We start from the raw sequence: 22,528 nt of genomic DNA on the forward strand, positions 1-22,528 counted from the left end.
GAATAACTGTACTTTATCAGTGTCTCCCTATGGTAGGATTATTATTATTTTTTAATTTCTTTATTAACATTTTCTTTAATTCAACACTAATACAATTAACATTTGCAGCTAATGGAAGCAAATTCTAAGTGACATGTTCATGTAGAGTCATTGACAATTGCAGCAGTGATACATAAGTCAGAGTTTTATACTTCTCCAATCCCCATGTCTCCCTGCCCACCTCCCCCACCCCCGACATGCTTCTATTCTACGGCTGGGTGACTATTAGCGAAACGTCCATCTCCCGGCCATAGTATTGTATCCACGGACTCCATATTTTCTGGAACTTTTTGGGGCTTCCCTGGCCACATAGGTGGTCTTTTCTCCTGTAATATACAGATCCATCCCCCTCTTCCATTCATCCAATGCGGGCCGTATGGTAAGATTTAAACAATTAGCTGGAAAATAAGGTTGTGAGAATATCTCTTCTATCTTCATCCGTCAACAAGTTTCAGACTATTTATGGTGCTGTCAGTGGCCAATGGCTTCCTTAAGGACTACCCATTATTTCTCGTTTAGATAAGTATTATACAGTGTTGCATTAAAAGAGTGCTAAAAAAAAGTGTGCAGTAGCTAACATTACACCTGTTTTTGTTACAGCAGGCCAATATGACAGCTATGCTGCAAAGTTGGCCCCCAGTAACAAAACAGGCCCCCAGGGGGGATCTATGACAGAATTTCGACAGACAGAATTTCGACCTACGCAAATATCGGCGTAATTATATCGATAGCAAAAATATCGACGCCCTATGTACAACATGGTAAGTACCAAAATATCGAAAAATTAATATCGATGTTAAAAATATCGTTGTTAAATATATCGATTTTTTTAAAATTTAAAATAACATAAAAAAACTGTAAATAATACTTATTAATTACTTAAACATATTTAAATATATGTAATAATTGTTAAAAAAAATAATAATACATATTTAATAAAAAAATAAAATGATAAATCATATATAATATATAATTACTTAACAATAATTACTATTCCCACTCCAGTGGGTGCAACAGTAGGGAAAACTGACCCTGAACACTAAAAATACCCCTTTACCCAAAAACCTAAAACTGACCCTGAACCCTAAAAATACCCCTTTACCCATAAACTGAAAACTGACCCTGAACCCTAAAAATACCCCTTTACCAAAGAACTGAAAACTGACCCTGAACCCTAAAAATACCCCTTTACCAAAGAACTGAAAACTGACCCTGAACCCAAAAAATACCCCTTTACCCAAAAACTGAAAACTGACCCTGAACCCTAAAAATACCCCTTTACCCAAAAACTGAAAACTGACCCTGAACCCTAAAAATACCCCTTTACCCAAAAACTGAAAACTGACCCTGAACCCTAAAAATACCCCTTTACCCAAAAACTGAAAACTGACCCTGAACCCTAAAAATACCCCTTTACCAAAGAACTGAAAACTGACCCTGAACCCTAAAAATACCCCTTTACCCAAAAACTGAAAACTGACCCTGAACCCTAAAAATACCCCTTTACCCAAAAACTGAAAACTGACCCTGAACCCTAAAAATACCCCTTTACCCAAAAACTGAAAACTGACCCTGAACCCTAAAAATACCCCTTTACCCAAAAACTGAAAACTGACCCTGAACCCTAAAAATACCCCTTTACCAAAGAACTGAAAACTGACCCTGAACCCTAAAAATACCCCTTTACCCAAAAACTGAAAACTGACCCTGAACCCTAAAAATACCCCTTTACCCAAAATTAATTAATATTACAAATAAATTACTTCCCACCCTATTCCCCTATAAACCCACAACCCGCTCCAGTAGTAAAACATATAATTTAGTTAAAAATATACATAAATTATCAATTAATTAATCAATTAATCAATTAAAATAAATCATTGCCAATTAATATTTAATTGCAAAATAAATTAATCATTGAAAAATAATTATTTAATTACAAATAAATTACTTCCCACCCTATTCCCCTATAAACCCACAACCCGCTGTGGTAGTAAAACATATAATTTAGTTAAAAATATACATAAATTATCAATTAACTAATCAATTAATCAATTAAAATAAATCATTGCCAATTAATATTTAATTGCAAAATAAATTAATCATTGAAAAATAATTATTTAATTACAAATAAATTACTTCCCACCCTATTCCCCTATAAACCCACAACCCGCTGTGGTAGTAAAACATATTATTTACTTTTATATATTTTTAAATTATAAAAACATATTAAACACATATTATAACAATTAATTTAAATACTTAACTAATATTTCTAACACATATTAGTAAATCGAAATTACTTACATCGATATATATGCTATCGATAATAGTAATTTCGATATTACTTACCTTAGGGTCGATATTCTGGCCATCGATATTCTGGACATCGATATTCTGTCCCATCGATATTAGCAACTCGATATAAGTGTAGGTCGAAATTAAAAACTCGATATTTTGACTGTTTACCCCCCAGGGGTCCAAAGCTGGCCCCCACCTTGGCGGCCCACCGGGAAAATGCCTGGTGCCCGCTATGGCCAGTCTGGACCTGTGTATAATATCTGGTAACATATGCACCTCTAAATTAAACTGTTTTGACTGTAGAACAACTCATGTCTGGACTCCAGCTAGCAAAAAATACTGTGAAGAAAATCATCACTTATTAATGAATTATCTGACCAATATAGGATAATTGTGCTTTTTGAGATATATAATTCTTGTAAAAAACACTTTAATTTCATAACACACAGTGTAAACACAACAGGCACAGTGGTTGGTAGAAGATGATGGACCATGATCATTAATGTAAAAAATGGATTAGTATTGGTGGTGGGGGCCATGACTAATAACTCAAGGAGCAATGACAACCCTGGTACGGGTGAACCATCAAAGTCACTAAATTTGTCTAAGCTCAACCCCTGGTATCTATTGAACATAGCAGACATGCTTAACTTAAGACAATTTGAAAAGTATTTATGCAGTACCAAAACAGTTATAAAGTTGAAATGCAAAAAATAGAAATCTCAAGCTGATTTGGAAAAATAGAGTAACATTTTATAAACAAAATGACACCAAAATGGCAAAAATCCAATGAGTGAGCTGGAGATTCGATTTTTTTACATTTAAGTAGGAATACCACCAAGAAGCATATGGTGACAATGAGAGCCAATGCTCATGGTAGACCGGAACCTAGGCGCTTTTTGATGCTGACCATGATGGGGCATGAGTTGATTACACCAACTAGGTTAATTCTGATTTTACCTCCTGATTTAGTCTTTAAAGTTCCATTTCACCACAGGATTACACTGCTAAAGCTCCGAGAACTCAATGGAGGCACTTAGGCACTCATAGGGTGTCAGGCAGCATCCAGTCCAGGTTAATTTTCTACAGATCAGCTGGGCAGTTGCAGAAAAGGCCTTGTGTTACTTGTTGTTACCTTGTAACTTGAACATATCATCAACTTCATGGCCCTGGCAGACCAAGTCTTTGCCTGGGTACAAGAGGGAGCAGGTCCAGTCCTTCAGGGCTCCTCTTAGGTCACAGACAGCAGATCCAGTCCTCTTCTATTCTGCCTCAGGTCCAGGAGTGTTCTGAACTGAGTGCTTGAAGGTGCCACATGTATGCCTGGCATGAGCTTGTGGGTAGGAATGATTTCAAGTCATGTCCTAATCAATGGGGTAAAAGTTCCAGTGGTCAATCCTACCTACTTTTGGCATTTTCAAGATAGCTGAAGTCTTTGGCCACACTAAACCTGGGCTATGAGGGCCAGAGGGGTGTGTGTGTCCTAGTTTCCTCCCATATCTATCACCAAAATCCAATGTGAAGTAGTCATAGTACTCCAAATAAGCCCAGAGACAGAAACCTGGTAGAACAAAGTAGAGTTTTCTAGTAACCAGACAGTGTCTACACAAGAATTGTTTTGGCATTCTATTTCCCTGCCTTTCAAGTGCACTGAGTGTTTTATTTTAAAAAACAGAGACAGAATTCTGGTGAGACAAAGCAGGCCCTTTAGCAACTAGAAAGTGGATGGACAAGAATTGCTTTAGCATCCTGCTTCTCTTCCTTACAAGTGCGCCCTTGTGTTACATGTAAAAACCCAGCAAATCTGTAAAGCAGGATTTGATATGCAAGCAGGATTTGACACTGTAATGTAAAAAAGGATGCCTTCAGCCCCACCCTGCATGTTCTGTCAGGTTCAAAGGAGTCATCTCAGCCTATTGTGTGCTGCTGGGAAGCATTTCACGCCTTTTTCACACATATTCAAATGCTACTTACTGGTTTGCAGAAGTGATGGAGAAAATGCAAATTTAGCCTTCAGGAACTTCAGATGGGAAAAAGGTAACTTTCTAAAAGTTACTTAGCCTAAATATTTATTACAAATCGTGGTTCTCCATTGAGTAGGATTTTTATCAACTATTGAATATAGTTCTTTTATTATTTTTCTTGCTAGATCCTTTCTTGGAATACAGTATTAAGATTTTAATCTATACTCTGGTTTTCTAAAAAGGACAACTAGGTCTGCCTCAGAATAAAATAGCTTTTGGGTGCTACTCACTGTAAGAACATGTTAACATTAAGGGGCACATGCATCAAAAAAGCATTTTGTGATTACCACATAGCAATTTTTACTGAATCGCTATTTGGTAATGGAAAAAAGCTCTCTTTGGAATCTTCAAAGATTTAGCAATTCCTTATTATTACCAAATTTCGATTCTCTAAATAGGTAATCGCTATTAGATAATACTACTCCTTTCTGTTCCCTTGTGCCTAAAGGCCGCGCTGAAACTTTGTCTAGACCTGCCATGATGGGAACAGCCTGCACACACCCTCAATCCTGCTCATATCCTGCTTTGTGGGGGCCAGCAGTCATGCTGCTTTGCCGCACCGCCATGAGGGGAACGGCCACGCGGCAGAACCACAACTCCCAGGAGATCCTGCACGGCGCACGAGACTGCGTCACCAGAGGGCGCCTGAAGCCCTCATAATCAGCGCCCCCCCTCCGCATCCATTGGATACGTCATGTTAGAGGGTGTCGGTCTGTGATTAGGGATGACATCTCTAAGGTGTGTAGGCTGACTTCGGCCACCGAACAATTTGACTGTATTGAATTGACACTTCAGTCAGAGGAGCTGGCTGAAAACGTATTTGCCCTCGAGTTTAGAACCAGCCCCCCTGCCCATTTGTGCATACAGTTAAGGAAGGCCCCACCCGTTTCTCAGGCAAACCACTATCCTGGGCAATGGACACGGGGACGTGTCGGAACTTCAGGGCTGGACAATATTGATTGACTCCCTGGTGAACATGTACAAGGGTTATGCATTGGTAGTGTAAAGGGCCTACCTGATAGTAGTGATACTGCCAGTTATACCCCCGAAATGAGATATCTACAAGGGCCAGGAACTTGCAGTGATGAGGTTTTGGCTGCCTATATAGGTAGGTCCCAGTCCGATAACTTCGATATTGCTAGTTGTACCCCTGAAGTGAGATCTCTCAACATAATCCAATCCATGGATGCCTCTGGCTTTGGTCCACAGAGACAGGATATGGCTAATTTCCCGAGGCAAAGCAAGGATCCATTGTACATTGGTTATGTCCCCACTAAGGGCTCACTTATGACATGGAACATTGCAGGTTTGGGTTCAAAAACATCATTACCGGATGGGCTCACCTTTGTAAATGAGTTTGATATCTGCACCTTCCAAGAGACTTGGCTCCTCGAACCACAATTTTGTGCAGGTTACTTACATTTTTTCATTCCTGCAACCAAAGGTGTCAAAGGCCGCCCAATGGGTGGCCTTACCATATGGTTTTGTCAAGCACTGGCCCAGAGTATTAAAGAATTGCCTTCCAAGAGTAGTGATATTCAGGTGCTAGGGCCCCCTAGGACTTCTGGACATCTATAATGTTTATGTGAGGGGAGTCCGGGGGGAAAGTCCCAAGTTATAGCGGCTTTGGACCGCCTCCTCGAGCTCTACTCAATGGACAGTAGTGGGATTGTTGAGGGTGATTTAAATTCTACCTTCGAACCCCTTGCTACTTCCGATTGGCACCTCACTGATGATTAGGATGGCCAATGGGGAGGACCAAAATTGGAACTCGACTCGTAAAAAAATGGACAGAAGTCGTCATTCAGATTAACACTATCTGTTATGAAAGGGGACTTAAGGCCCTTAATGGTAGGACATCGCAGGATAGGTTTGGGGCTAATACGTTTAATAATGGGCACAGAAAAGTAGGATTGATTACATCCTCTGTAGTATGAAAATTTGGCACACGATTAATGATATGGTGGTTAAGGATCGCCCGGAAAGCAACCATAACCCCTTGTGTGTGACTCATGGTTGGTGGATATTGGAGCAACCACAGGCCAGGGAGGTTGAACTTCGTGCCCCGGATGCTGTCCCTACCAACGATATGCGTCGGCCTTAATTGGGCACATGTAATTAAAAAACCTGAAGTTCTGGCAAACATCACTGAAGACGTAGACAGAACTGTGCTAGTGATTGAGCAAATCCTAGTTACCGGTGGTGACCTGGGGCGTGTAACACAGATACATGACAGTTTTTCTATGCGTACAAGTACCCATATTTATTAAGCCCATTAGACCCAAGAAACTAGCTGACTCTAAACCCCTATGGTGGTATAGCAAATGTATGTAGGCAAGCTAGAATTGCCCTAGGTAATGCTATCAGGGGTGGGGAATTGGATACTGTCTGTTCAGAATCACACAAATATGAAAAAGCTATCCATAAAGCCAGGCGCCTTTGGGATGAGCTTAAATGGCAGGATCTCAAAGAAGCTAGCTCACAGAATAATACTAAATTGTTTTGGAGTATTTTAAAATGGGGCAGAGGGGGAGAAACCAGATCAGCCCCCAAATCATGTCTCACAAGAAGGATGGGTTAATTATTTTAGACTCCAATATGCGCGTTACCCCTTAGAAACTCAAATGGATGATCTTAGTTATGTTTTTTATATAGATGAGGCTTTTCATGATAATGATGTTTTATTAGCTTTTAGTGCAGTGGCTGGAGGTAGAGCGCCGGGACCCGATGCTGTCCCCGCGGATGTGTTCCTCTACGACAAAGCGCGATGGGGTAGATACATCTTGCTGATGGCAAATGCTACGGCCCAGGGTGCTCCGATCACGTATTCCTGGAAAGGGGCCGAAATAATTCCAGTATAAAAAAAAGGAGACAAATCCCAGCCAGGGAACTACAGACCTATCAGCTTGATAGACACAATCCAAAAGGTAGTTGGGAGGATGATCCTGAATAACATTTTAGATTGCATTGAGGAGAGCAGTATACTGTCCCCCTTCCAAGCGGGTTTCCATAAATATACTAGCACCATTGATCAAGTCTTTCGTTTTATTCTCCTATATTGGAAGACAGTGACACTGGGCAAAGGCAGCCTCTATGCTGCTTTTGTTGACCTACGTGCAGCTTTTGACCTTGTTCCCCGTTCCCGTTTATGGGTGACGTTGAGAGAACTAGGTCTTTCTGATGAGATTTTAACTTTGATAATGAGGCTGCACGAGGCAAACTATGCTAGAATTCGATGGGGGGCGGGGTAGGGTCACCACCCAGTTTCCGGTTGAACGAGGGGCGCGGCAAGGCTGTGCCATGGCACCAATGTTATTTTCTCTGTACATTAATGAAATAGTGGACCGTCTGTTGCCAGTGGACACAGATGCCCATTCCTTAGCTGGTGTAAAAATTCCGATTTTAATGTTTGCGGATGATACATTAATTATTTCTAAGACTCCTAGTGGCCTTCAGAGAGCTCTACTAATTTTTGAAGATTTTTGTGTTGCTTGAGGCCTGGTAGTTAATGTGGCAAAAACAAAACTTATGGCCTTCAATCAGCACCGAAGTTTTCAAGGAAATTCTTTTACGAATAATCAACCACTCGAACTGGTCAGGGCTTTCACCTATTTGGGCATCCACCGGTAGAAGGACCTATAGTGGGATTGTCATATAGATATAGCTGCTCTAAAACATCGACAACTCACCGGACACTTAAGCATGGAGCACAAGAGGTCATTAACAAAACCGATCAGACCAGTCCTCCAAGTTTATGAATCAAAAGCCGTCAGCTCTGCGCTCTATGGCAGCTTCCTTAACTCTTTCCGAAAACAAGTTCCTCCATAGCCTTACTAATCTCCCACAAAGCACTCCCCTAAAGCCGCTTAGGTATGATTTGGGTAGAAATGCCATTACAGATGTCGCCAAACTGCGCCCGATTTTATACTGGCCTGACCTGAACCTCATCATACTGCGCGAGTTTTCTTGATGTAATAAAATCTGATGGCTTTCACAAAATCGTCTGGTTAAGGGGTGTTAGAAATAGCCTAGTAGGCTTGGGTATGAAAATGTTATGGGAGAACCCAACAGATGCCTCCTTCCCCTCTAAAAAGATCTTAAAAGAGAAGTCCTGGGAATAGGCTACCTATAATGTTTGGAGTAACACTGATTCATCTTCAATGGCGGGAATTTTCTTAGAAACAAAACTCACCCCCAGATTTGAATCTTACTGGGAAACCATCACTAAACGGAGAGATAGGAAACAGTATTTCCAACTTAGGGCATGTTCATTACCTCTAAGATCTCTTACCTTCAGGTGGACCCCCATCAGTGATAACATCTGCCCTGCCTGTGGGAGTCACAACAAAACAGTTGCCCACATGCTCTTTGCTTGCCCTGCCTATGCCATCCCTAGGCGAGTTTGGCTGACCCCTATGTACAAACTACTTGGCACAAATAGGAGTGCTGCAAGGCTTATGTGCACCAGTACTTTGCCATTTATTACAACAGCAGTAGCCAAATACCTAGGATGGGTGTGGGTAATAAGGTTGAACCTAATATCTGGGTAATCTTGTGTTGAGCAATACCATTAGCCTCCCCAGTTTGGTCATAGAATGTGATTGATTACATTTTAAATTGTTCTTATTTGCAGTCGTAATGAACTTTTTTAATGTAAGGAAATCGTTGATATGAAATTTGTACATCTTCCATTAAATCAGATCTCAGTTTTTAAATTAAGTTTTGTAATCGTTTGGACTATGTATAATCCAGCCAAGAATTTTTTTAAGTGTGTATAATTAAATGTTGCTTGTTTTGTGCTTTTATGAGTATATCTTGAATAAAGCTACTTTGGACTTGGACTTTGTTATGTATTAGCTAATTTGCGCTTACCCAAATGGTAATCATAAATTAGGTAATAAAAAGCCAAGGGTGCTTGGGGCCTAGGGCTCCCATGACGGACCCCCCTAAAAAATGTGCATATGTAAAGCGCACACATGCCCTAGGGGCATGTTTGCGCTACATGGCACTTTCAAAAATGCATTTTTGAGTATTTAAAAAAAATTTGCACATGGTTACCATCAACTTCAGGTCATATAATTTTCCTAAATGCACAGTTTGCATTTAGAAAATGCCTGGTACATGTGCTAAGGGAATCGCAAATTGCAATTCTCTATTTGTAGTCACAATTTTAGGTAATCACTATTTTTGTGATTACCTAACATTGTGACCCCACAGCCTTTCATACCGCTTGGAAGGATATTTTCCATTTGCAAACGGCTGAAATTACCGATTTGCACCATTTGCAAATTAAACATTTTCTGATACATGTGGCCCTAAATTTCTACATGTGCTACTGTTAAATACCATGTAGCCTGCCTTGTGGGTGACAAGTTCTACATAGTGATGACTTATTAATATTTAAAAAGGAGTTTTTGACATGCCAAAAGGGTTTATTTGGCAGGTTGTACTGCAGCGTTTAAACAGCCCTAGACACTGGTAGGCCTGATGCCATGTTTTACAATGTCACTGTAGTGGATGGCTCTATAGGTGTTGTGACATTTAGGGGCTGATTAAGTCGGTCGGAAAGAGTCTGACGAGCGTTCTAAGGCTTTCCAAAAGATAGGGTCGGTTTGTGATCCAACCATCGAATTACGATATAGGCGGTTTGAGCGGAAACCAGCCGGTCTTTCTGAAGCAGTTCTAGATGGCTTTCGGTGTCAGCCAGGCAGTTGAAACCGCATCGTACTCCTCTGTGGGCGTCGTTTCGGAAATCGCGATTACGATGTTGGTTTTCAACAGCCTTTCCATGCGTGCCTTTCTGACATGGAAAGGCTGTTGGAAAGTGACTTTGGGAACCCCTGGCAGTGTTCATTTGACTCAGTGGCCCACGGTTGGTGGCCGAGGGGTTCCTAGGGTGCCACCTGTAAATCCACGCATGTGGTGCCTAAACCAGGGTGCAGGTTTTTACACACACACACATTTCTCGATGGCAGTATGGATTATGGCCGGTTTAAGGCGGTGGGAAAGGTTTCCCATAGAGAAATGGGAGTATAAGACCGAACATTGTTTAGCCGCATCGTAATCAGGCGGTTGGAACCGTCGAACATAGGTTGGTCAGTTCCGATTCCGAGATGGTGTCGGTCAAAGGCAACTCCGACCGACATCGTAAAAAGGCCCGTAATGTAGAGGACCAGGGATGTTTTTGTACTATATACTGAAGACTTATATGTAAGTTAACTATACCATTTAGGGCTATACCAATTTCATCATCTTGAAAGGAGAGCACAGGACTTTATCACTGGCTAGCAGGGGTAAAGTGCACAGAGTTCCACAGTGAGCAAAAACAGTCAAGTCAAAACTCTAGGGGTATATCACACAAAGATGGCCATTCCTGCAAGTAAGATATGTATAACTTGCCCTAACCCTCATATCACAGAGTTAAATGAAGGGAGCAGAGGTGATTCAATGTGATGCTAATTAGCTGGAGGCCCCAAAAAAGTTGGGAGCGCATAAACATTTAGTATCAACACAAAGTATATTGAAGAGAATAGATGACAGTCTCATCTTGCCATTGAACCCAGAGAAGTTACCTAGTAATAACTACTCAAGCCTCCAAAGTAACAAAGGAATGATAAAAGGATTTTAAATCGTGCTCAGTTAGTGAGGTCAATGTAGGTGACATCACTGCAGGACCATGGAGGTGGGTGACGTCACACGCAGACAAACATCATGCGTATTTACATACTTATGCCTCCCATCAACCATGACTCTCCAGCAATCTCTGTCCTGGGGGTTTCTTTCAAACAGACTCTAGGTGTAAGACTCGAGGCCTTGACACCAGATGTTTTTTGGCCTTCCTCTGGGGACTTGTCTGATGGTGTTTGATGCAGACTTGCTGAAGGTGTGACCTATCCAGCCTCTGCATATTTTCATGATTTCTTCATGAGTAGGCAGTTGGAAAGTCGGCTACCAAAGGTTGTTGTTGCTGATGGTATTCGACCTGCTAATTTGGAGGTGTTGAAGGTCTGGACTTTGTTGGTTGTGGTCAGTGTTGTCCTTAAAGTTTCTGCCCCATTCAGAAGGACCAATTTTACATTGGTGTTCAAAAGCCTTAGTTTGCAGCATTAGTTCCTTTGAGCTCCAGCTCTTCTTTAGCTTAATGAAGGTAGCCCTTGCTTTGATGATTCTTGCCTTGATGTTGGCATCTATTCAGCCGCGCTTGTTTATAATACTGCCAAGGTAGGTGAAGGCCTCAACCTTTTTCAGTGCATCACCTGCAAAAGTGACTGCAGTTGTGTTGGTCATGTTAGTCTTCAGGATCTTGGGCTTTTCTCTATGAATATTGATGTCAAGTTGTGCTGATGTGGCTGCTACTTTGCCGGTCTCCTCTTGCATCTGCACATGGGTAACAGAGTAGGGCCAGGTCATCTGCAAAGTCAAGGTTGTCAAGCTGCGTCCAAAGTGTCCACAGGATCCCATTTCTTTTCCTTGCTGTATATGTCTTCATGATTCAATCTATGGCCAGCAGAAAGAGATAAGGTGAGAGCAAACAACCCTGGCAGACCATGGTCTTCACTTCGAAGGCTTCTCTGATTTGTCCTCCATGGACTTTATTGCAGGTAATTCTCTCGTAAGAGTTCCTAGGGATTCATACAAGTTTATCTGGCACACCATAGTGTCAAAGGAGTTTCAAAAGGATTTCTCTGTCCACGCTGTTGAATTCCTTCTCGCAGTTGATGAAGATGACATAGAGGGGGGAGTTCCATTCCATGTATTGCTCGATGAAGTGCAGTGTTGCAATCTAGTCAGTAAAGGATCTATCTTTGCAGAAGCCAGCTTGCTGGTCTCATAACTGAGCGTCAACTTGTTCCTTCATTCTGTTCAGGATGAATCTGTTGAACACTTTGCCTTGGGTTGATAGGGGAGTCATCCCTCTGTAGTTTGCACAGTTACTCAGGTCGTCTTTCTTGGGGATCTTGATCCGATATCCCTCCTTCCAGCATGATGGCACCTTTTCCTCCTCCCAAACATAGGGTAGAGCATGTCTGCTGATGTTTCAATTTCTACCATCATCGCCTCTACTGGAATATTATCAGGTCCTGCTGCCTTCCCCATTCTCAGATGTTTGATGGTTTTCTGTTGTTCTTCCAAGGTTGGTCATATGCATCGATTGGCAAGTCCTTGTCAGCTGGCTGTATGTCTGGTGGAGACTGCGGTGCGGGTTGATTTGTTTTCCCACTTTTGTCTTTAACAGGTCATCCTGGCCTGCTATATCTGCTGGAGATTTTCCTTGTTATGTCATAGAGTTTTTTAAAGTTTCCATGGCTTCTGTGACAAAGCATCGATGAATCTTCCCTTGCTGCTCTTAATCTCCTCATGTGTACTTTGTCTAAAAAGGCAAGCCTCTCATTTGGTTGAGTTGTGAACAACAGTAGCAATTGATGTTGCACATCCAAGGCATAATTTGAGCCTTTACAACCCAACAAATAATGAGAGCTTATGTGGGTAACATGAATGCAGGAACACGATAAAGTATGACCCTGTACGCAATTGTCATGAAGTGTGCTCATAAAAATACAAGAAGGTTTGCCTAACTATGAGGGTAAATTAAACAGGGTCATTACTGCATGTATAGTTGAGAGTCAGTTTAAAAGTGATAACTGCAGTACACACTCAGCTAAATATTATCCAGATGGCTATTTCTAAAAACAGTATATTTTGTTTGAAGAACCGGAATAAAATTATTGGTCAACCTCTTGTCTTTTGAGATAAATGTATATGCTATATGAATGCTTGAACTATAAAATCATAATTTTAAGTAATGTGTGAAAAGATAGCACATCATTGTAGTCATGTGAAGAAGATTTAGACATATAAAGCGGGATCAGCTCATTTAAGGTGTGGATAGAGGCGGACCTACTTCAGAATTATGTTTACTCAATCCATGGATTGTCATCTTTCAACCCAGTAAGATGTGATCTGCATTTGAAAACCCATTGTTATTCTCTGGTGAATCATCTCACGGTCGTGGAGCTTGGATCAGGAGTGAGATGAAGTTTTTATAGTATGATCCATTTGGGGTCTTTCTCATTATGTCCCATGTAAAGACAGCGTCCATGCATTTCAATAGTTGAGCTGTGGCAGCATATTATACTTTTGTATTTTCCTTCATCGGATTTTATTCTTTCTGGTTGACATGTCTACATATCATAGGCCATAAGGCAAAGTGATAAAGTAGGCAACTTTCTCTGTGTTACAGTTGATGTGGAGGAAGTTCTCAGCTCCCCAGGCCTTCTTCAGGACTGTTTATAGCTGCCCCAGTGCCCTAGCTGCAATCACTAAGTGGACACAGGTCCAGCTTTTAGCCTTCCAAGGCCACCTTTAAACTCAAAAATATTTGGTGAAGAATGTCCAGAACCACGCACAGCTGCCCTGGCACATTTCTGAGGCAGTTGTCTGCATTCTCATGCTGATCTTCAAAAGTATAAAAGCCTCTTAAAAACAGTTACATTCATGAATAATCGAAAGTTAAAGAGAAGGTCGGACTAACTGGGGTGTCAACAGTGACTACTGCATGATTTAGAATGACATGAAATTCAAAAGTAAAGGTACTGTCACAGGACCACATTACACAATATAGAAACATAAAAAATACATGCATGTAACAGAAAATTGAAGTTTTCTACAGCCACAAGACTTCGTGACCATAACAACAGCCGATCAATTATATCCTCAAAGCCTGCAATGTATTTTCACACACAAAGAAACATTCATGGAATCGCTATTTAATTTCACTCTAATTATAGCGATTTAGCTGTCTAGTAATAAAAATGCTTGAATATTCATCAACATGGCTCCTCTATATCTCATTCACATACATTTTACTCCTTCCTAGAGTAATGGTGGGGATGGGAGTTAAGGGTAAGCGAGTGCAATGGGGGTTGGGTAATAAGGTTGATATACTACTGTTTCTTGTGAGATATATGTGTTAGGCATGCTAATTCTGTGCTGTTAAGTCTCTCTCTCTCTCTCTCTCTCCCATGTTCTCCAACCTCCTCATCAGACGCTTGCAAAAGCTCCGGACAAAGTGGAGGATGATTCCGAAAAACGCTTAATCTTCTGGCACGGTATAGAAAACAATATGAGCAGCTTTGAGTCTGTGCTGCATCCGGGTTACTACCTATGTACCCACCAAGGTGGGAGCCCCAGCAACTTGGAGCTGTGGAATAAACCACAACTGGAGCTGGCCATTTCCGAATTCTGGGTGTCGAAATGAAAGAACCCCAGAACTCAACTGTCTACAATCAACTCAGCATGTGGAGAATGGCGGAGAATGGTAACTCAGGATAGGCAAATCTCCCTGAATCAAGGAGCAAGATGAATAATCCAGGTGCTTCACAGCAGGGCCAGTTCTAGGATGTTTGGGGCCCCAGGCAAAGGGGAATGTGCAGGTCCGTCTAATTTACATAAGTGACACCTTCAGGGCTCTAGAAGCTGCTTTGTGCAGACTCCCCCGGTCCACAGCTCCCCTGTCTGCCCTCTACATGCACCTCTTTCACAGCTCATATTGGGCTGAAGGTGTGAGAATAGCTTGGGGGGCTGAGAGTTAAAATTGTGTAGACGGTAAAGTGCTGACAATGGGTGTCCCTCGTTGTCCCTCAATGGGCAGCCAGGCAGGAGGCCTAATTGCAGTACAAAATGTGTTCCCTTGCAACTGGCACAAGATGAAGTGTCACCCTCCCCTAGGCCTCCCCAAACCATCCCTGAGAGGCCCAGGGAGGGGGGCCACCTCCTTTGAGTCCGTTGTAAACAGACACATGTCTTCAATGGGATCGGCAGGGGCACAAGAGGTTTGGTTGTGTGTTGTACTTAGGGTGACCAACTGGCATTGGTGCAAATTCAGGACGGTGAGTGTAAAAATTCAGGACAAAGGGTCAAAATTCAGGACACAAATTCAGGACAGGAGGTCAAAATTCAGGACAAAACTTCAGGACAATTGGATAAGTTTTACAGACACATCAGAGGTCGCGCAGTAGTATATAAGTAAGCCCAGCCATATCCAAACATATTCAACCATTTGCAAACCTATCCATCATGTATCCTTCCATCTATCCTTTCACTCATCCATCCCTTCATCCATCCTTTATCCATCCACCCTTTCACCCTAGCCATCTGTACACTCATCCATCCACTCTTCTACCCATCCATTCACTCATCCATCCAGCCATTTACCCTTTCACCCATCCAGCCAACCTTTCACTTCCTCATCCATCCACCCATTCACCCTTTCAGTCATTCATCCTCCTCCCTTTCTCTCTCCATCGTCCCTTTCACTTAGCAATACTTCCTTCCATCCATCCATCTACTCATCCACTCATGAATCCATCCATTGACCCTATCAATCGTCCGTTTATCCCTTCACTCATCTATTCATCCTTTAGTCCATCTACCATCCCTTTCACTCACTCATCCATCCTTACATCCACCCTTTCACTCATCTCTCCATCCATTCACCCTTGCACTTATCAATTCATCAATCTATCCATCATTTCACTCATCCATCCACCCACTCACTCATCCACCTTTTTACTCATCCATCCTTACACTCATCCATCCACCCTTTTACCCATCCAGCTACCCTTCCACCCATACATCCAGCTATTTACTCTTTCTCCCTCCCATCCTTCCACCACTCACTCATCAATCCACCCATCCTCTTTTATTATCCATCTATTCAATATTTTATTCATCCATTCACCCTTTCACTAATTCATCCAGCCATCCAGCCATCCCTTCACTTGCCCAACTTTTCATATTAATTTTGAGTTGAGCCTTTTTGAGCTGCAGGTGCCATTCCTGGACTGGGACAGAAACCACCCAGGGCAGAGACAGGATCCACCACAGGTGTGGGGGGAGGGGGAGGGGGGGAGACGAGGGACAAGAGCCATCACTGGGGGGCGAGTGGGCAGGAGGGGGAACAGGATCCACCAGGGTGGGCACAGGGGTGGGCATGTGGTATTCTAGTATCATCTTGGTCTCTACCAGGGTGGGTAGGGCTCCTCACCCCTCCTGGACAAGACAACGAGAAGACTGCCTCTCTTTCCAAAATGTTGGTTTTGCCAGCCCCCACTGTGATGTACAGTACTTAAAGGAGATGCTCCAAGAGAACTGATGTAACCGATTGTCCTCCATACTTTGTTAATCAGTGTGGGTGTGATTGTGCCATTTCTTTATTTTATTACATTAAAGACTTCATGTTTGAAGAATCGATGTTTGTTTACAATTTAGTCACAGTAATTAAGCTGTGTGCTGTGAAGAGAACCACGTGCTGCCTCGGTTTAATCCAGACCGGTTGTAGGATGTTTGGGGCCCTGAGCAGAAAGGGAATGTCTCACACAAATTTCACAGACATGACGCATTCAGGGCTGTTTGCATCTCAATAGATGCCCCCTGCTCCTGACGCTGCACCCCCTCCCTCTGTCACCTTCAAGCACCTCTTAACAGCTCATCAAGGGCTGGAGGTGTGAGAGGGAGGGGCTGCAGCTTCAAGAGCTGGGGCATCTATTCAGATGTAAACAGCCCTGAATGCAGCAAGTCAAGAAGGGAGGTGGGTGGAAGCTGTGCCGGCTTTAGGGAGGTGTGACCTGTGCCCGGTTAAAATTACGGACAAATGGCGTCCGTTAAAGAATCCTTCACGGACAACGGACAGACGGACGAAATTACGGACTGTCCGTGAAATTTACGGACGGTTGGTCACCCTAGTTGTACTGGTGCGGGGCCCCAAGCTGGTGGGCCGAGTGTGGCCCTGGGCAGCTTCCCACACTGCCCATGCCTAGCGCTGGCCCTCTTTCACAGCCTTGGAGAAAATAATAAACTAGGTAAACCCACTATAAAGCAAGCAAGACAGAAACAACCCACGGAGAATACCGCTATTCTACAGCAATGAAAGAAACGATTCACCAGACCACCTCTCCGTGGACTAACCAGGATTTAAAGTACTTTATTATTGCACTGGAAACACCTCTACCAGATGATATATATACATATTTTTCAGAAAACGAAGCGCCTGGGGGACGTTTTGTATCTAATTTGAAGGGGAAAAAATTATAACATGGTCTGTGTGCTTAAAGAATACCACTCTGTTGTACAAAAATAGCAAAAATATATTTTCCTCATTGAAATATAATGACATTCTGAATCATGTTCTGGAAAAGGTCTTGAAGCTCATTAGTGCCACGGAGCACTCAAATCCGCTCAACAATCAAAGCTATTTATGAATGTTTTGTAAAGTGATACTTGAATGAGAGATTAATGTTGAATGAATTGTATGATGTGCTCCCATGCAGCGGACATATTATAATAGGTTTAAATAGAAAACAGGCCCTTTACCCTGTGATCTGTTATGGGCTGTTTTTCTGCATGCCATTTAGTTTTGAGCCTCCAAGGTCCCCCAACTAGGCTGATTGCTACAAGGCAGTGGTCCAGGAACGACTACAACCACTTTGGTACTGGCCTCTGATCAATGCATAAAATCGGGCAGGTCTACCCTACCAGAAGTTAAACTGGGAGTAAGAAAGCACACCATTTTGAAATGGAGCCATGGTGACTGCAGCCTGAATACAGGTGCCTGCAACAAGAACAAAGTGATGGATGGAATACTTGAATTAATCTCAGTCTTGGAAATCAAACATGGCCGCAACCCAGTTCTCTATTTTTCACCCACAATGACACTCTAGTCTAGACGGAGGCGGGTCATGTGCAAATCAGTCTTGACCCTGCTCCAATAGGAGAAGTACAGCCCAAACTGCCAGACCAGGTCCTTTCAGCACAGGTACATAAGCAACATCAGACCAGTTTCAACCTACTTAGGACTCATCATTCAGGTGTATGTAGCTTGAATCCTGTGGCAGAGTATGCTTGGAACCAATGTCTGGGCACATCTGTTACCCTTAGGACATCCACTGCATCAACAACAAAATGATGGATGGGATGCTTGAATTAATCTTGCCACTGGCCATCGAACAGGCGGCTTCCCACTTCACTGTTTTTCACCCACTATGCCACTATGGAGAGAAAACAACCAAACACTGGTCTTATATCTATGTCTATGTGGGGCTATTTATAAACTGCGACTGTTACCCAAGGAGTGTCATGGCGCCACTGTTGAAAGGGTGTCAGCAGGGGCAAGGAGAGGAGGGAACTACGGACTGGAAAAAAGCCAAGTCTTTAGCTTTTTCCAAAGCACAGGTGTTGCCTTGATACATCTGAGGGTCAGTGGAAGATTGTTCCAGAGGGAGGGGCCCAACAAAAAAAGATCTTTGCCCCCTAACCTTGCCTTACTGACTCGTGGAATTCTGGCAAGGCAGAGATTCGCAGAGCGAAGGTTTCACGGGGGCAGAGAACCTAATTCTGTCTTGAAGACAGCTTGGGCCAGTTCTGTATAGAGCTTTATGGGTCACCAGCAGAGTCTTAAAGATAATCCTCTTCCTTACCGGTAGCCAATGAGGATTTTTAAGAAGGCAAGACGCATTGAAATAGCAGGGGAGCCCGAGGATAGCTCACACCACTGCATTCTGGAACAGCTGCTGGAGCAGGTCTTAAACCTGCTCCACCAGGAGAAGTCCAACCTGAACTGCCGGGCCAGGTGCCCTCCAGATGGGAGAAAAGTCAACCGTCAACCAGTTTCGACCTACCTATGTCCTGTCAAATATGTGACATCTTATGGACCCCACACTGATTGTTCGATCCTGAAACATCTTCATTTTATTATCTAAAAAAGTACCATACTGATTCATACCAAGTGTCACTACCTTATTCCCTGAAAAATGACTAATTGTTAATTGGCCCAATAAATTATTATTGTACCAAAGTAAAATATAGCATCAGAAATTGTGGATTTCCTAATTCTCTGCTTCGATCTCCTTGTGCAATGTTGAATTTTTTCCAACCTTCGCTAAGGTCTCACAATAACTTTCCTAGACTAAGGAAGGATTAAAATGTGGTTGTGAGTGAAAAAAGTGAGAGGTGTGTGGGTCTAGGGCTGTATATTCGTAGGTTTGGAGTTAGCCCTGGTTCCTAGGGTACTAATGTATCTGAACAAGGGTAGATGGTCGATAGTGAAGGTTGTCAAATTTTGGATTTCATCCGTAAGGTGGCGCCTGCAGATAGAGATCTTATAAAGGTGGGCGGCCCAGTCAGTGTGGTTAGAGTTGGTTAAGGGTTATGGTGAGAGTTCCAGTAGGGGGGAGAGGCCTCGTGAGAGATCTGGTTAGGCAGAGGCAGCATTATTACAGACAAGAAGACCGAGTGAGTGAGGGAGGTCTTGTGGAGGACCAATCTGTGTGGAGAAGGGAGCTGGGGTTTGGGGAGGGTAGAAGGGCAACTGGGCAGGAGGTAGGATGTGGGCGATAAGAGGTTGGATGAATTGAGTGCTATAGGTTCAAGGGATAGAGGTTTCCATGCATTAATAAGGGCTGTTGGCGTCCTAGGATGGATTTGCCACAGGAAAGGGATAAAGGGATAAAGCGGATGAGCTGGAGAGGTTACAGCGGTGAGGGACCCGAAGTGTATCATCGTAGAGGCCAGGGGAGTATGTGATAAAGTAGGGCAACTAACCATTTGATTCAAGCGTCATGTTGGGGATGAAGGCTCTGGTATTGCTAGGTCAAATGGACTGGATGTGGTGGAGATTGCTTAAGGTAATGGTAGGGCTAGGAGAAGTTAAAGTCACCCCAGACGTTAGTTGAGGTGTGAGAGTGAGCTCATGGCGATTATGGTGAGTTGATGGGGCTGTGGGCTCTTATTAATCACAGCTTTCTTGAGTTTAGGGAAGATAATATCCATTTTAGCTACATTGTCATTTGAAGCTTGAATTAGGATGATACCTTTGTGTAAAGGGATATGGTAGCATTTGCATTGTAGAAAGGCAAAGAGAGTCAGATAGTTTGAGGCCATAAGGAGTTTTCCTGGTGCAAGTGATATGAAGCATGGACATTGTTTAGTTTACCCTTAATGGTGCAGAAATAAATAGCTGAGGTGAGTGTTTCAGGGCGGGTTTTGAGTAGCTGAAGTTTGTGCTTTTTGGCAGCATTTTTGATAGATAAGAAGGGTAGTAGTGGAGGCATGGAGGCCTCAGGGATCTAGTTTTATGTCCATTCTGAGGATGGCGAAGGTGTCGCTGGGAGAAAATAGGCGCTCACAGGAGAGGGAGAGAAGAGAGGAGGGCGAGATAGGAGTAGAGGATAAGCCTTCACACCTTTAAAAAAAAATCTGTTATTATTTCTCTTACTCTCACTTTTTCATCTTGATTTCTCCATTTCTTCTAATCACATCCAAATTACTATCTACCCTACCTTGATCTTAAATCATCTCCCCTTCATTCACAAGTATCTTAACAATTATAGGCAGTCAAAGATGGCTACCACATTAGCAGGGTTGTGTGTTGAAAGAAGTTAGTCCTCTTTTGTTTTTAGTCTAGTTCAGAGGTAGGGTGCGCCATCGTCTGTGAATGAGCCCAGACAGGTGACAAAAGAGAGGTTTGGACCTTGAGGGCCCTGAGGACCGGCAGTGCTGGGTCAGTCAAAACTCAAAACTCTCCTCAAGTTATCCTCATGAGAGTGTGCAGGCTTCCCACAATTTCGCCTTCCCCAGGCTCACAACACAATGTGGGCAGTATGTAATCCCCAAGGACTATGACCCCCTATTGATTGGTAAATTGGGGTGATTAAGATGACCTGGGCCCTGTCCATCCAGACCTTCCTCAGAACCTGAGGTGAGTCAAAGAGCCCTGTGTCCCACTTCAGCAGGAATTAATTTCCTTTTGAGTGTTTTGGAGAAAACTCCAACTTGCAAATATTTAATACCGCTCATACTCACAGTGGAGAAGAGATCTAGCTATGACACACCACATTGGTTGAAGATTTCCTGCAGCATCTGAGGATGGAGATGTCAGGCTAGCTCTGCTCAGCTTGTCGGCTCTGCCATTCAGAGACAGCCACTAGGTGACTGGTAACCAAAAAGATGCTCTGCTGATCCAACCAACTTCATAGACATAGGTCCTCCTGACATAGGATCCAGGTCCCACTCTACCCAGCTTGTTGCAGTATCACAGGGCAGGAATGTTGTCCTTGAGGACTTGCACCAACCTCCCTGAGATATATAGCAGAAAGGTTTCTAGGACCTGTGGCATTGCCCAAAGCTTCACAAGTGGGAGATAATGCTGGAGACCAGAAGCCTCTGATCTCCACCTCTCACAGGTCACCCCCAGTGGTGCATATGTCACAACCATGAACTCTGGATGGGAAGGGGTGACTGGCCTGATGCAGGTCAGGTTAGCACTTATCATCCACAATTGCAGATCCAGAGCCGTACTCTGGGAGATCTGAATGGAATAGGAGAGACAGCCCTCACGTTGTACCCACTTGGATCTGGAAGTCCACTGCAGGGCCTAAATATGCCACGTGGCATTAGGAATGATGGGGGTGAGTGAGACCAGGTCACCAAGAAGGCTTAGAGCCATCCTCATTGAGACCCGCGAATGATAGCAGATCATCAGGATCATATTCTGAAAAGTCCAGGACTTGCTGCAGTGGTGAAAAGGCCTCAAATGCCACTGTGTCCAGGATTGTTACAATGAAGGGAATCTCTTGTATGGGGCTCAGGTGAGACAGTGACTCATTAATAGTACACCTCAAAGATGTCAGAGTTTAGCCATTATCCATAGTTAATCTAAGACTGTGAAGAGTCCAATTTTAAGCAGCTAGTTGTTGAAGTACGGGAACACGGGTATTCCTGACCTCCAAAGATGAACAGCAACCACCGTCATCACTTTCATGAATGACCAAGGAGCTGAAGGGGAGCAGGGCAAATTGGTACTGTTCTGATCCCACTGTAAACCAGACACACCACCTGCTGAACTGCAGGAAAGGTGTATAAAAATACGTGTCCTGCAAATCCAGGCACCATCTAGTCTTCTGGATCCACAGCAGAAATACTTGGTTTAAATTTCTTTTTTGTCAGGAAGACATTCAATGGCCAAAGGTCTAATATTGGCCTGTTGCCTCTGAATGAGGAAATAGTGTGAGTAGCACTCCCCTTTCTGGCACCTGCTCCTGGGTACCCTTGGAAAAGAGAAGGTGGAATTTCTGAATTGAGTGTGGAATGATTCTACTAAAATTGTTCTG

The 22,528-nt window shown here is 43.1% G+C and overlaps 1 protein-coding gene across 2 annotated transcripts in view; it reads left to right on the plus strand.

The window, feature by feature from the left end:
* LOC147679835 (uncharacterized) overlaps positions 1–22,528 on the plus strand; it is a 407,241-nt gene that overhangs the window by 61,622 nt on the left and 323,091 nt on the right. Inside the window, exon 7 of one of the 2 annotated variants that reach the window (XM_086943388.1) lies at positions 14,410–14,744. The exons of the other annotated variant lie outside the window; for it this stretch is intronic. Coding sequence (XP_086799514.1) covers positions 14,410–14,622 — 213 coding nt within the window. The 3' untranslated portion in view covers positions 14,623–14,744. Of the gene's footprint in view, positions 1–14,409; positions 14,745–22,528 lie in introns of those variants that run through there. 2 annotated transcript variants of the gene reach the window in all.

The sequence above is a fragment of the Lissotriton vulgaris genome, chromosome 11 (genome assembly GCF_964263255.1).
Source record: "Lissotriton vulgaris chromosome 11, aLisVul1.2, whole genome shotgun sequence".
NCBI lineage: Eukaryota > Metazoa > Chordata > Amphibia > Caudata > Salamandridae > Lissotriton > Lissotriton vulgaris.